The sequence below is a fragment of the Muscardinus avellanarius genome (genome assembly GCF_963383645.1).
Source record: "Muscardinus avellanarius genome assembly, chromosome: 19".
In the NCBI taxonomy this organism is placed as follows: domain Eukaryota; kingdom Metazoa; phylum Chordata; class Mammalia; order Rodentia; family Gliridae; genus Muscardinus; species Muscardinus avellanarius.
Window position 1 is genome coordinate 49,513,217 of NC_137805.1, and position 13,457 is coordinate 49,526,673.

The 13,457-nt window shown below is 52.4% G+C and overlaps 1 protein-coding gene across 1 annotated transcript in view; it reads right to left on the bottom strand.

Moving 5' to 3' along the window:
- The window catches only part of RSPO4 (R-spondin 4), a gene marked incomplete at both ends in the record, with an annotated part of 53,869 nt that extends 40,725 nt beyond the window's left edge, over positions 1–13,144 (bottom strand). The window contains one exon of the mRNA XM_080716547.1: positions 13,066–13,144. Coding sequence (XP_080572673.1) covers positions 13,066–13,144 — 79 coding nt within the window. The remainder of the gene's footprint in view (positions 1–13,065) is intronic.
- Positions 13,145–13,457: the final 313 nt, after the last annotated feature.

The window sequence follows — 13,457 nt, forward strand, 5'->3', positions numbered from 1 at the left end:
CATGTAAACTTCCCTGGGACTTTGTGTTGTTCACCGCTGACTCGCCAGCACCTGTTACATTTAGGATGCCCTCAAAATGTTTGTTGGATGCATGAATGAATCAGTGAATGGATGGGACCAATTTTGCTTTTCTAAAACATGTGTCTAGGATGGAAACAAAATCCCCCAGGCCTTGTGCCCAGCTGGTTTGGGAATCTACAGAGTAGATCAAATTCAGTTGCTTCCTTCAATGTCCTTTGACTGGGGTAGGAAATTGTCCAAACAGTGGCAGGATGGGATGCCCAGGCCTGATCTGCCCCTTCTGCATCTATCACTAATCTTCTCCTCATCCTCAGTACACAGGGCAGCTCAGTTGGTGTGAGTCTAAGCCAGGCATGGTGGCCACGTCTGTCTCAGCCTCCCACAGATTCAAGGACAGCCTCAGGGATTTAGCATGGCTGTCAGCAACCTTGTGAGACCCTGTTTCAAAAATAAAAATAAAATTGGGCCAGGGGTTTAGCTAAGAGGTAGAATGCCCCTGAATTTAAGTCCTCCTCCTCCTCCTCCTCCTCCTCCTCCTTCTACTACTACTACTACTACTACTACTACTACACACACACACACACACACACACACACACACACACACGTAGTATGTGTTCCATCGGAGAACAAAGGGTCATCTTACTGTCTCTCAAGCCTCCTCAACCCTTGAGTCCACTTAGGGAGGGGGTAAGGAAGTGCCCACCCTGACCCAGCCACTGCCTGACAAACCTCCCTCAGCACTCTTCAGACCATAGCTGCTGTGGTCACAGAGGCAGAGCGCTGGAAGGAGAGAAAGCGGCAGAGATCGCTGGTCCTTTACCAGTAATCCAGGAGCATGGCTCTGATTCTAGACTCATGAGGTAGCTCTCTTTAGAACCTGTTTTAACTTTCTGTTACATGTTCAGTCTTATCGTTAATTACACACAAAGTAGGCCAAGGGTGGCCATCCTTAATATATGAAGAGCGTCTATAAATTAATAAGAAAAAGGGGAAAAACCCAAGGGGGGGGTGGGCGGGCGGAAAAGGACTACAAAGAATTCAAAGACAAAGAAAAGCTGCTCCATATCATTAATCATGTTCAAATTGAAGATTAAAACAAGAATGAACGATTATAGTGATCTACAAGATGGGCAAAATGTAAAAGGCAGATAGCACGCAGCGCTCCCACTGGGAAGGGGATCTGGGCAGCACCAGTTGCTGCAGCAGGGGGCAGTTAACAGCACTGTGTGGATGGTTCCTGAACCACCCACAAGGGTAGGAACTTGTTCAGAGCCACACAGTCATCACTGAAGGGTGGGGGCTAGAACCTGGGGCCTTGGATGGACACCTTGGGCTTCATATCTGTCCAGCTGCTCCTGCCCACCGGGGCTTGAGCACAGCTTGGCCTCTGGCCCCTGACTAGGGAGACCAGGTCAGCTATACCCATCCTGCCAGCCACTGGATGGATCCCAGTGATCCATTTCCTGCTGTCACTCAATCCCCAGGGATGAGGCGCTCCTGTTTCTGCCAGGCATTGAGACAGAGGGTGGTGGGGACTCCAAGGCCTGCGGTCAGGAAACCTGCTCTCGATCTCAGCCCCACACCTCACTCTGTGACAGTTACACGCCCTAAGTTTGTGCCTATGAAAAAGGGGCTAGTCGTTCTCTCTCCTTTCCCACAGTTTCAGATCAAAAGTATTGGGGAGGAAATGTCTGTAACAAACATATAGAGACATTTTCCTCATCATTATTATTCCTGAAACACTACTGCAGAGTACTATTTACATTGCATTAAGTATTGTAAGTACCCCAGAGATTAAAGTACAGGAGAGGATGTGCACAGGTTTATGCATACATCATTTTGCCCTCTATCAGGGACTTGAGCATCTGTGGACTCTGGTACCCATAGAGGGTGGTTCTAGAATCAGTCCCCAGAGACATCCACGGGTGACTGTGTGGCAGCACTGTTTTAGGCACTGGGGAGATGTCTGTGAACAAGACAGCTCTTACCCTCAGATGTTTCCATCCCAGAGAGGGAAGGATCGTTGCAGTTGGTCACAGGGAACTGAATAAAGTAAGCTGAGCGCCTTTCTGAGATACACACTCTTGGTGGAAGCTTTGAGACAGCGCTTTGGAGACTAGGGAGCTGACAAGGAACAGGGCTGTCAAGTCGGAGTGCAGAGCCCCAAGGGAGCGCCAGGGGAGGCTGAGGCTGGAAGGGCGGAGGGGCCGGCCACTAGGGTGAGTGGCTCAGGAGCCGTCTGAATGTCTGAATGGTGCTGGACATTGCTAGCAGCAAGCTGGGTGGCCATGGGGAGGTGTGGGCTCTGCTATCCTGAGAGCATCCCTGGTGCAGAGAGGAATAACAGGCAGGAGAAGGAGCTGGGAGCCCAGGGCCAGGGTGTCGATGCCATCCAGGTCAAGGCTGAGAGAAGTGGGAGGACTCAGGGAGGGAGGACAGTGGAGCTTTGTGAGGGGTTTCTATGAGAATTAAAGGGCCACTGGCAGAGTCCACAGTGGCACCTGGATAGGTACTTGGCATATCTGCTACCTGTCCTCAGATTTAAAAAAACCCAGTCCCCTAAGTGTCTGCCTGCAGCCTCCTCCACGTGCCCCATGTCACCTCTGCAGTTTCCTGTCATCGGTTCCAGCCACCTCCGTAACCCATTACTGCCTCCTGACCTTCAGAAGCTGTTGGGACAAGGTAGTAGTTCCGGGTGTCCTTTAGTGAGTGTTTTTAAACAGTCTGCACACTACCACCCCAACCTGGGGTGATGCCCAAGGCCCAGGCTGGGAGGCTCCCTAAATCCGTTCCCCCTTTTTTTCTCTTTTGGTACTGGAGATTGAGCCCTGGGGCATTCTACCTCTGAGCTGCACTCCCGGCCCTTTTTATTTTTAATTTTGAAACAGGGTCTCAAGTTGCTGAGGCTGGCCTTGAACAAGCGATCCTCCTCTCTCAGTCTTCCAAGAACTGGGGTTTCAGGTGTGCCCACCATGCCTAATTTCTAAATCACTTTCAAAGCTGAGCATACGAGGTGCATCACAGTGACACTTTCCCTGCCCAGTTTCCCAGACCAAATGCCCAGCCTCAGAAGATGAGGGCTTGTGCTATTCATGCCCTTGCATTAAAATCATTTAGAACCCACCACAGCCTTGTAAGGCTGGAGCTATGCTTACTCATTTTCATGGATGAGAAAACTGAGAAGTCAGGCGTGGTGGCGCACACTAGTAATCCCAGCATTCGGGAGACTGATACAGGAGGGTCCCGGTTCACGGACAGCCTCAGCTACCTAGCGAGGCCCTTTGCAACTCAGTGAGACCCTGTTTCAAAATAAAGAATAAAAAACTGGCTGGGTGTAGCTTGGAGGTAGAATAGCCCTGGGTTGCACCCCCAGTACCACACACACACACACACACACACACACACACACACACACACACAGTAGAATGCCTCTGGGTTCAATTCCCAGTAACACAAACACACTAGAAAAATCAAATGAACACAAAAGAAGCACGGGTCTTGCCAGACTGATGTTAAGAATATACTCTGAGTAAAGAGTAATGGGCTCAAATACCACGGTGGGTGAGGAGTGGGGAGGGAAGAAGGAAGGAAAAGCCTATCCCAAACATGCCCACCTGACCAGGGGTTTCCAGCCTGCTGTGTGCAGGAGTCAGGCCCCGTCTCGGCCTCTTCCTCAAGAGCAATCACATCACTCACACACTTGTCATGTGAAGCGTGCGTGCGTGCACACACACACACACACACACACACACACACACATTGCACCACCTTTCTTCATTACCCCACTTCCATTGAGGAGTGAACAGAGGCTCAGAGCGGGTGAGTCACTGTTCATCAGTCATACAGCCCTCAGGACCACTCTATCCTCAGAACTGAGGTTCCATAAGATGACTTTATTTTTGAAAAGTAGGCACACACTAGTACAGTCAACCTCCCAGGATGATGGCCACAGCACCTACTGTCCTCTGGGCGAGTCACGCAGGACCTGCCACAGGCTGGTGACCACGAGGCAGATGCTGTGATTGGCCCCATTATCCGACTGGACAACTCTCACATTCAGGGGTGACACAGCCTCACCCATGCCAGATGGTAGTAGAGCTGGGAGCTGAGCCCAGGCCAGTCCTGTTCAGGTCCCACTCTCGCGACTGGCACTGGACGTTCACAGTGGTCACTGGCTGAGTGCACCCTTTGCAAGGGGTATGTATGTTGTCTGTTTGATGTCCCATTTTGCAAACTGGCCGGAGGACCTGCCCGGGCCACCTGGCTGGCAGCGCACAGGACACAGCTTTTGTGCTTGCCCACAGGCTGCTGTGCTTATCCAGACTTGCTGGACGCAGCTGTGCCCGTTCCCACCAGAGCCAGCTCTAGGGAGCAGCTGCAACAGCCCTGCTCCCAGAGTGGTCTGGGAGCCCAGCCTTGGGGATGGCTCTCTTTTGAGCCCCCACCAAGGGCCACACAGCAGTAACCATGAATCACGTGGGTTCACTGCATGGAACCATTCCAGGGCAAGGTGGCCCGGCCTGGGAAGGCAGTGCAGGGGAGCTAGCCTCACCATGGGGGCCAGGGAGCACCTTTCCCAGTGGGGTTTGATAAATCCCCAAGGGGAAGCATCGCTGGCCGGCACAAGGCCCAGGAAGGAGGCTCTGGCCGGCAGAGACCTGGGCACATCCCCAGCCTCTCCCTGCCCTGGCAGAGAGACCTGGCTAGCCGATGCCCCTCTCTGAGTGCAGAGGGCCTCAACTGCAGGGCAACAGGGAGAATAAAAGGATCAAGCTGCCTCAAGGGGCTGTAATGTGGGTGAACTCAGAGAAAGCCTGACATGGCAACTGTGGACCTGAGCTTTGGAATCAATTATCTGGATTTAAAGCCTGAGTTTGCTGAAGTTATTCTGTGAAGTGATTCATTGAAATATGAAATTGCTAAATGTGTCTGTTTTAAACCTACACAAACAGCAATTTCATATACCTCAATTAATGTTCTTCTCTTTCAATTCTGCCTTCTTTGTAAAATGTGGGTAAAACCCTCACAGGCTACCATGCTGGTTAAACAAAGCTGGGTGCAGCTGAGCTCAGTAGTTAGAGCTTGGGCTCCGGACCAGGAAGGATTCAAAACCTGGTGGTGTGGCCTTGTGTGTTACTTAACCTCTCTGTGCCCCAGTTTCCTCATCTGTAAGATAGGGATAATAATAGCATCTACCTCACAGGTTTATTAAGAGAAGGTAACCAGTCAGTACATAGAAGATACTTAGAACAGTTTCTGCATCATTAAAGAAAATAAAATAATGCCGGTAAGAGGTGGCATGGAGTAAATGTTCAACCATTAAAAAGAAATAAAGAAACAAGAGTTTTTACACTTCTGATGCTAGTAAAAGGTAAATAAATAACTAAATAAGCTAAATAAATAAGTAAAATAAATAACTAAAAGCAAAATAAATAAGTAAAGTAAAATTAATAAGTAAGTAAAATAAATAAGTCAAAGCTCTCCGCATCTTCATTGTCTTCAACCAAGGATTCAAGCAATCTCAGATCACAAATATTTAAAAAGAAAAGTATCTGTACTGAGCACGTACAGACATTTGTCTCATTAGGATTCCCTAAACAACACAGAATACAACATAGCGTTCGTTATCATAATTAATCTAGAAAAGATTTAAAGTGTATGGAGCATGTGCATAGGTTCTATGCAATTGCTCTGCCATTTTATATAAGGGGGTTGAGAATCCTTGATTTTTTTGTATCTGAAGGCCTCACAGCCCTAGTCAATCCTCTCAGCAGCTCTACAAGGGGACTGTTACTACCCACATTTTACAGAGGCAGCAATAGTCAAGAGAGAAGAGCATGGACATGGTGGTCCACGACTGTAATCCCAGCCTCAGCAACTTAGTGAGACCCTGTTTCAAAATAAAAAATAAAATAGGGCTGGGGGTGTAGCACAGAGTAGAATACCCCTGGGTTCAATCTTGTTGAGGTTTATGAAACTGTCATTTTTACAGGTCCCCAAACTGGGTATTTCCCCAATGATATTGAGGAAAAACTATATTTTAAAGAAAAAGCTATATTTTCAGCAACATATTTATGTGTGTAGAGATAAGATGGGGTGTGTACTCCTGGGCCATGGTGTGTCTGGGCCAGCCTTGGGGTGGCGGCTTTGTGTTAGACATGGGCCTCAGCATGGTTCGTCTGCGGTGGCTCCATCCTGCTCAGGTGGCTGGCGAAGCTGGTTACAGGCACCCACCTCAGCTGGCCTCTGGTTATTTGACCAGCTGTGCAGACACACCTTTGGTTCTAAAGCCCTTTTCATTCCTCCTTCTCGTCTGACACTTTCCTCCAACCTGTAGGGCGGGGAACCAAGTAGACAGAGCACCCCAAAGTCACACAGAGGACACGGGCTCTAAAAGACTCCACCACAGACCTGGCCACTCCCGAGAGTTTTCCTTCCTGTACCCGTTGGAAGCTGCCTTCGCCCGTCTCCTGCACCACCATCTGCAGTTTCTGGGCTGGTGCTCTGCATGGAAGCCTCTGATTTGACCAGTATCACCTTTCAGGTCTCCAGTTCCAGCCCTAACATCCATTATTCTGTATCCTACTGGAGAACTCGGGAGAAAACCAAAGTGGCCCTGCTCTGCACACTGTGAGGCACTGCACTGACAGAAGCTGGCTGCAGGCAGCATTTGGTGGTCTCTTGTGGAGAGGCCTGGAGTAGCTTTCCTTTTCTGTAAGTGGCAGGAGGGGTGACCGTATCCACCAGACAAGTGGACAGAACACGATGTCTTACCTACACGGGCTTCTAAGGGGTATCTGTGTAGAAAGACATGAGAGTCCCAATAGATCACCCCATGTTCTGGGGCTAAAACCCATGTTTTTGAAAGGGCTAGACCACCAGACTCAGGGGATTGAAACAAACCAGGGACCCACAACACATCTGCAGCTGTGCACTGAAGACTCTGCCCGGCTCAGCCCTTGGGCCACACCTCCTTGCTGACCCCAGCTCCCTGTCGGTCACAGTGTCTCAGTGTCCCCATCAGGGACATAGGGTTTCTCCTACCTCCTCGAGGACCACATCTTGCATTCACTCATGAGGACCTGCTTCACGTCAGCTTGCAAAGGGCTTTGTGCAGAGGACAGGCTTGCCTTACAGTGGCAGCCCCACTTTAAATAATGGTAAGAAATACACTTTTATTTTTCTTCTTTCTTCTCCTTTTTTTGGGAGGGGGTTACTAGAAATTGAAACTAGAGGCATTCTACCTCCAAGTTATACCCCCACCCCCACCCTGGTCAATTTTATTCATTATTTGGAAAGAGGGTCACTAAGTTGCCGAGGCTAGCCACAAACCTGCCATCCCTGCAGTCCTCCGGTCTCAGCCTCCTAAGTACTGGGGTTACTAGCATGCGCCATCACTCCTGGCTAGAAACACACGGTTCTATCAGTGGACACAGGGTACCAGGAGCACAGACTCTACTGTACATACCCATGCACCCACTCATCCACACGCATGTGCACACACATCCATGCTTCCTCATGTCTGCACACACACACACACACACACACACACACACACACACTCATGCACATGGTCACATGTGTGTAATCTGAAACACTTGTCTCAAGACAAGAGTCAGTCTTAACACTTGAGATACCCTCTGATATTTTCTAAAATGGAGGTTGACAAATCATAGCCTGGCTGTTTTTGTGCAGCTGTGAGCTAAGAAGAGTAAAATACGCAGCATGTCCTATGTGGTCCCCATGGCCTTAAATATTTAAGCTAGAGTCCTTTACAGAAATAAAACAAAAGGTCTGCTGACCCTACTCTATTTTATTACATTTCATTCCATTCCAAAATGCTGGCACTACTTACTAAATTAATTCCCCTGACCTGCTGGTGGTTTGCAAGCCTGTGTGAATTAATGTAAACTTCAGCTTTTTTTTCACCAGATGGAAGAATGGACAAATAAACCTTGTCCGTGTGACAGTTTAGCCAAGCAACAACCTCTTTGGGCTTTGGAGTCCCCAGCTGAGACTGGGACGGTGGTGGCCTGCCTCCCGAGGCCGTGCTGAGAGCAGTGGAGTCCTGCCTGGCCACGTGCACAGCGGACCTCCAGGACAGGCTGGCCCTGGAGCCACACCAGCTCCGCTGTCCTCTTCTGCGCCTCGCTCAGGGTCTGGCCCAGAGGATGGGCCAGGAAATAGATTTCTTCATGATGACAGTGGCGGTGAGTCCACTCAACCTGGAGGTGTGTCCTCCAGGGCCCTCCACCACAGACTGTCTGCCATGGGGCCTCCACTTCCTCCAGCCAGCCGGTCCCTTGGTCCTTTCCTACCTGGCTGGATTCTCCCCTCCTCTGCAAGCTTTTCCACCCTCGGCTGCCTCTGCCTGACAAGTTCCTGACCCCACCACCATGGGTCCCTCTCAGACACCTCATTTTGCACACACACTGACTCTAAAGTCCCCCTCAGGAGTCATATGCATTTGTAGGCGCAGATAGTGGAACTTCTGAAACTCAGGGTTCGCACCCCAACTTGGGGCTGTGAGCTCCTGGGCGGCTGAGCCTCGGCCCCCTGGTCTGACACAGAGGAGCCACACCCTGGGCACCACAGAGCTCCACGTGTGGCCAGTCCCGCTCTCCCAGGGACCTCAGGCTCGCCGGTGGCTGGGCGTGGGGTTGGATGGCTCTCATCTACAAGAGAGAAAGGCGGGTTATTGGGGTGCAGCAGCACCCCTTTTTGCTGCAGAGGGAGAAGGAGAAGGAGTGGAGCTGAGGCGACCGAGCAGTCGGCCTGTGTAGTCACTGCTTTTCCCCTCTGGCCCAGGATGACTGGGCGGATGACTGGCCTGCAGTAGCACTCTCCCAAGGCACAGTGCCCTCCTTGGCCCTGGCTGCCTCAGCCCCAGAGCACGCTGCTCCCTGGCGCAGCTGCTCTTGGCTCCACCTGGAAGCCGACATTCTGCAGATGCCCCGCCACAGCACTGGCAGGCCCTCACCTGCCCTGTCCCTGCCTCAGCCACCTGCTGGCCCCAGGGCCGGCCTCTCCGCCGCCTGCGTTGGGTGGACAGTGCTGTGCCCCGCGCACTGGGCTCTGCACTTCATCCAGAATGCCGTGTGCGCCCCACCTAGCGGGCCTCCGGAGTCATTTCACAGTAAGAGGTTTGCCTAGTGTTGCACAGAAAGTAAGATGTGCAGGTGAGGTGCGGCCCACGTGAAACTTCCCTCAGCCCAGCCAGGCATGTCCTGCTCTGTGGTCACAGGGAAGCGGGGAGTCTTACGAGGTCCTGCTATGCACCTCTGGACACTTCCCTCTGGACTGTGTGGCGGCCGGTGAGAGGAATCCCCCCTCACAGCTGAGGACATCCAGTGGGAGAGGCTTGTCTGCCTAGGGTCAGATCTAGGCCAGGATACAAACCCCAACCTGGGATGACTGACTTCTGGGGCTTTTCCTCTCCTGCCCCTCACCATCAGGTCTCGAAGGGTCTGGAGGTGCATGTGAATGGAGGCCCCTTCCCAGGAGCCTTGAATAAAGCAGACCTCGGGGGAGCTAATCACAGTCTGGCTTCTCAGTGCCCAAGTTAAGCTCCAGGTCTGTGGGTGGGGGTGCGAACCGGAACCCTCACTCTGCCTGCCTGACCCACTGCCAGGGCACCCCAGCACGTTTCCAGAAATGCTCCCATCTGGTTCTTATTCATTCATACTTAATTAATCAAAACGCTGTTTTGTAAGAGACACTTGAGACTCAAGAACCTTTCTCAAGCCTTTTCTTTCATTCTTTCTTGTCTTGGAAACAAGAAAATTGGATTTCGTAAATAAAAAATAATAATAAAGAAAAAGAAATAAAATAAAAACAGTTCCTCCATAGCCCAAGGGAGCACGAGTCTGGGCAACTGGGGCCCAGGGTGATGGTTCAGACACTCAAGCCCTGACCCCACAGGCCAGGCCAAAGGCCAGGGCTGAGGAGTGGGTTACAGAGCCGGGGGCAGGGTGAAACTTCAGTACTGCCAGCCCCATGAAGGCAGGTGCCGGTGTGCTCACCTTGGCATCCCCAACATTCCCAGCACAAATCCTGGGCTGAGGATGGCCTGCAGCACTTGCTGAGGGAGGAAGGGAGGGCGGGCAGGCCAATCCAGGTATCTTGAGGACACATTCTCCTACCAGAGTTAGATGAGAAGGTCAAGACTGGTAGGACCCTTGGGGTTTTGTGCAGTGTTTCCAAGGGGGTGCCGTGTGAGAATGGTCCCGACATGCACTAAGTTTGAGAAAGGTTGTCCTCCCTACTCTGCATCTCCCCTATGCTCTGATAAGTCTCACATTCAAGAACTGCACATTCAACATTTCCCAAAGCCTCCTTGGCTTTGCAGAATATGCCATGTAAAGGGTTTGCTCAGCCTCCACTGCCACCTCAGTGCCAATGGGGAAACTGAGGCTGTGGACTGGGGCAGGGGAGAGATTGATTCACCCGAGCTCTGGCAGCACCACTGAGTCAGGAATGGGACTAAAATCTAAGGTTATTTCCATTGCATCTGACTAATAAATGGAACTGCGTGCCTCCCTCTGCAGATGCTGGGCTGCTGTGTGTCCCAGAAGCATGTGATCAGCTACTGGAGGAGGGTGCCAAGAGCACCTCACCAAACTGGGGCCGGTGAAGGAGCAGCCTTCCTTGGACTGCTCCCGAGCACCTAGGGAGGTGTAGTGGGCCAGGGAGGAGAGAGGGAAGGCAACTTTCTTTTCTTTTCTTTTCTCTTCTCTCTTCTCTCTTCTCTCTTCTCTCTTCTCTCTTCTCTCTTCTCCTCTCCTCTCCTCTCCTCTCCTCTCCTCTCCTCTCCTCTCCTCTCCTCTTCTTTCTCCTCTCTCTCTCTCTCTCTCTCTCTCTCTCTCTCTCTCTCTCTCCTCTCTCTCTCCTCTCTCTCTCTCCTCTCTCAGGAGAAAGACTCTTTTTAGAGAGAAACATCTTAAAAATTGGCTTGCCCTATCCAGATGGGGGAACTAAGGCTCTAAGAAGGAAGACCAGCGGTGTGTGGTGGTGCACACTTGTAATCCTCGTACTCAGGAGAGCAAGGCTCTCAGAAACCGAGTGAGACCCTGTTTTCAAATAAAGAAATAAAATTGAGCTGGGGCATAGCTTGGAGGTGGAATGCTTCTGAGTTCAATCCTCAGTACAAAAAAAGAAAAGAAAGGAAGAAAGGAAGACCAATACAGCTCAGGAGGGAGCTTTGCATCAGGACCAACACTGAGACGTGAGCCTGCTTTGCTACTCACCTGCTGTGCGGCCCCGATCAATCAGTTCCCTTTTCTGAATGTCAGTTTCTTCATCCAGAAAATAAATGTCTCCTCTCCCTTCACTAGATCCTTGCAAACAGCCAGGAACACAGTGGAAAGACACGGGAATGATCAGCACAGATGGACGTCTGTGCACTCAGCTACCTACATGAACTCCCTGAGTCTTACCCACCTTCTTCCTGAGAAGTCGGACACTAAAGGTTATCATTCCCATTTTAAAGATGAGTCAATGAGGGAACTGGGGGAGGGATTGAACCCAGAAGCATTCTACCTTTGAGCTAGGTGGCCCTTTTCATTTTTTATTTTTAAACAGGATCTTGCTAAGTTGCTGAAGGACTGGCTGTTTCTGCAGCTGGCCTCAAACCTGTGGTCCTCCTGTCTCAGCCTCTCAGGTACTGAGATTACAGACATATGCCAATACCAAGCAAAGGGAATTAAAAAAAAAACACCTTGTTTTAGAACAAGAAGGACCTTAGAGATCTCTAAAAGACCCTCAGATCAGCAAACTGAGGGTCAGAGCCACAAAGTGATGTCCCAAGCAGGCTGGCTCTAGAACCAGTGGACAAAGGCCATTCGCAGAGAGTGCCACAGGGGCTTCCAAACGCTCCTAACTCACCGGAGGCCACCACCTCTCCATTCCCTTGGTCCTCTGTCAACTCCAGGAAGAGCCAGAGTCCTCTGGGCCACAGTCAGCCGTCCCAGCCCGTTCCACCTCCGGCTCCAGTCCACGTGGGCTTTGCACATAAATGGACGAGAAGCCCCTGGAGGGCAGCCTGTTCTCTCTGTTCTCTACCGTGCAGCCTCACTCCCCAGCACCAGAGCTGGAGAGACAGAAAATGTGGAACATTCCACCCACCTGCTGGATAACTTAGCTATTCACCTGTCTGGGCCTTGGGTCCTCGCTTTATAAAATGTGATGATGCCTATGTTTTGAGGGTGTAGTGGGGGTTCGACAAGACAGTGTATGAAAGACCCTTGGCACAGAGGCTGGTATTTGGCTGTTGATTCTCAGACTGGCATCCAGAGGCAGTGTGGCTGCCCGGCTCAGCATGAGACCCATGGGTCTGCTCAATCCGCCCTCTGGGGCTGCATGGGTTCTGTCCACTCCCACTCTGCAGAGGCAGCCTGAAACCCACTGCCTGGAGACCTCCTTGCCTCAGTCAGGGACTCTGGCAGAGGGCCCTGAGCTGCAAATGCCAGAGGCCCCTGTTACATTTAGAGTCTGAACTCTGCTTTATCTTCCTGGTGGTCCTAGGAAATCCCAGTGGGAAAGCTGGGGCTTTTGGAGGGGACCAACCTCTTCTAGGAACCTCTTTCAGGTCATTCCCAGGTTTCAGGTCTGGCTGAAATGGGGTTGTGGGGGAACCAGGGCCACTGTCCCGTGGAGGCGACACGGTACATCATGGTTATCTGGAGTATCAGACCAGCGCCTCTGATGGCACCTCCTGGCCCAACAAGGATTCTTGGGGAAGCGTTTAAGCCCCAACTCTGTCTCCTGTCCCTGTGTGGACTCTGGAGGCTTCTCCGGTTGGCAGGGCTTCCCTCAGGCATTGCTGCTACTGCAGGGGAGGGGGTGGCAGTGCAAAGTCCCACGGGTCCCTTCCCTCCTTGGGGAGTCTCCGTGGTCCAGCTGGCTCAATGGCCTTCTCACCGGCGCCCAGAGCCTCGGTGTCCCTATCTGTAAGTGGGACTGAAGTGTACTCCAAGGAGCCCAAGCGCAGATGTCCCCAGGCCCTCGTTTTCCCCGCTGAGCCCGCTGGGGCTGTGCCTCGTACCTTGCTTCTTCCTCCGGGTCAGGGCGAGCATGTCCACCGCGTGGGCCACGAGCAGCAGCAGGTAGAGCGGCACCCGCATCTGGGCAGCCTGGTCAGGGCTGGCGCTCGGTCCCCGGGCGGCCCGACGGCCGGGCGGCGGCGCGGGGGCAGCGCGGGGCTCAGGGTCGCTCCGGCCGCCTGGACCCGGCGCCAGGTCCAGCGTGGGCGCGGGCGCAGCGGGCACTGCCCTGGCGGGGAGGAGCCGGGAGCGGGGCGGCGCGATGGTCCGCGGGCCGGGGGAGGGGGTCGCCGTCCTCAGCCCCCCGCGTCCCCAGCGCCGCCAGGCGCACGTGCGCAGAGCCGCAGGCCCGCGCCCCGCAGGTACCGCGCGCGCACTGCCAGGTACCACGGGG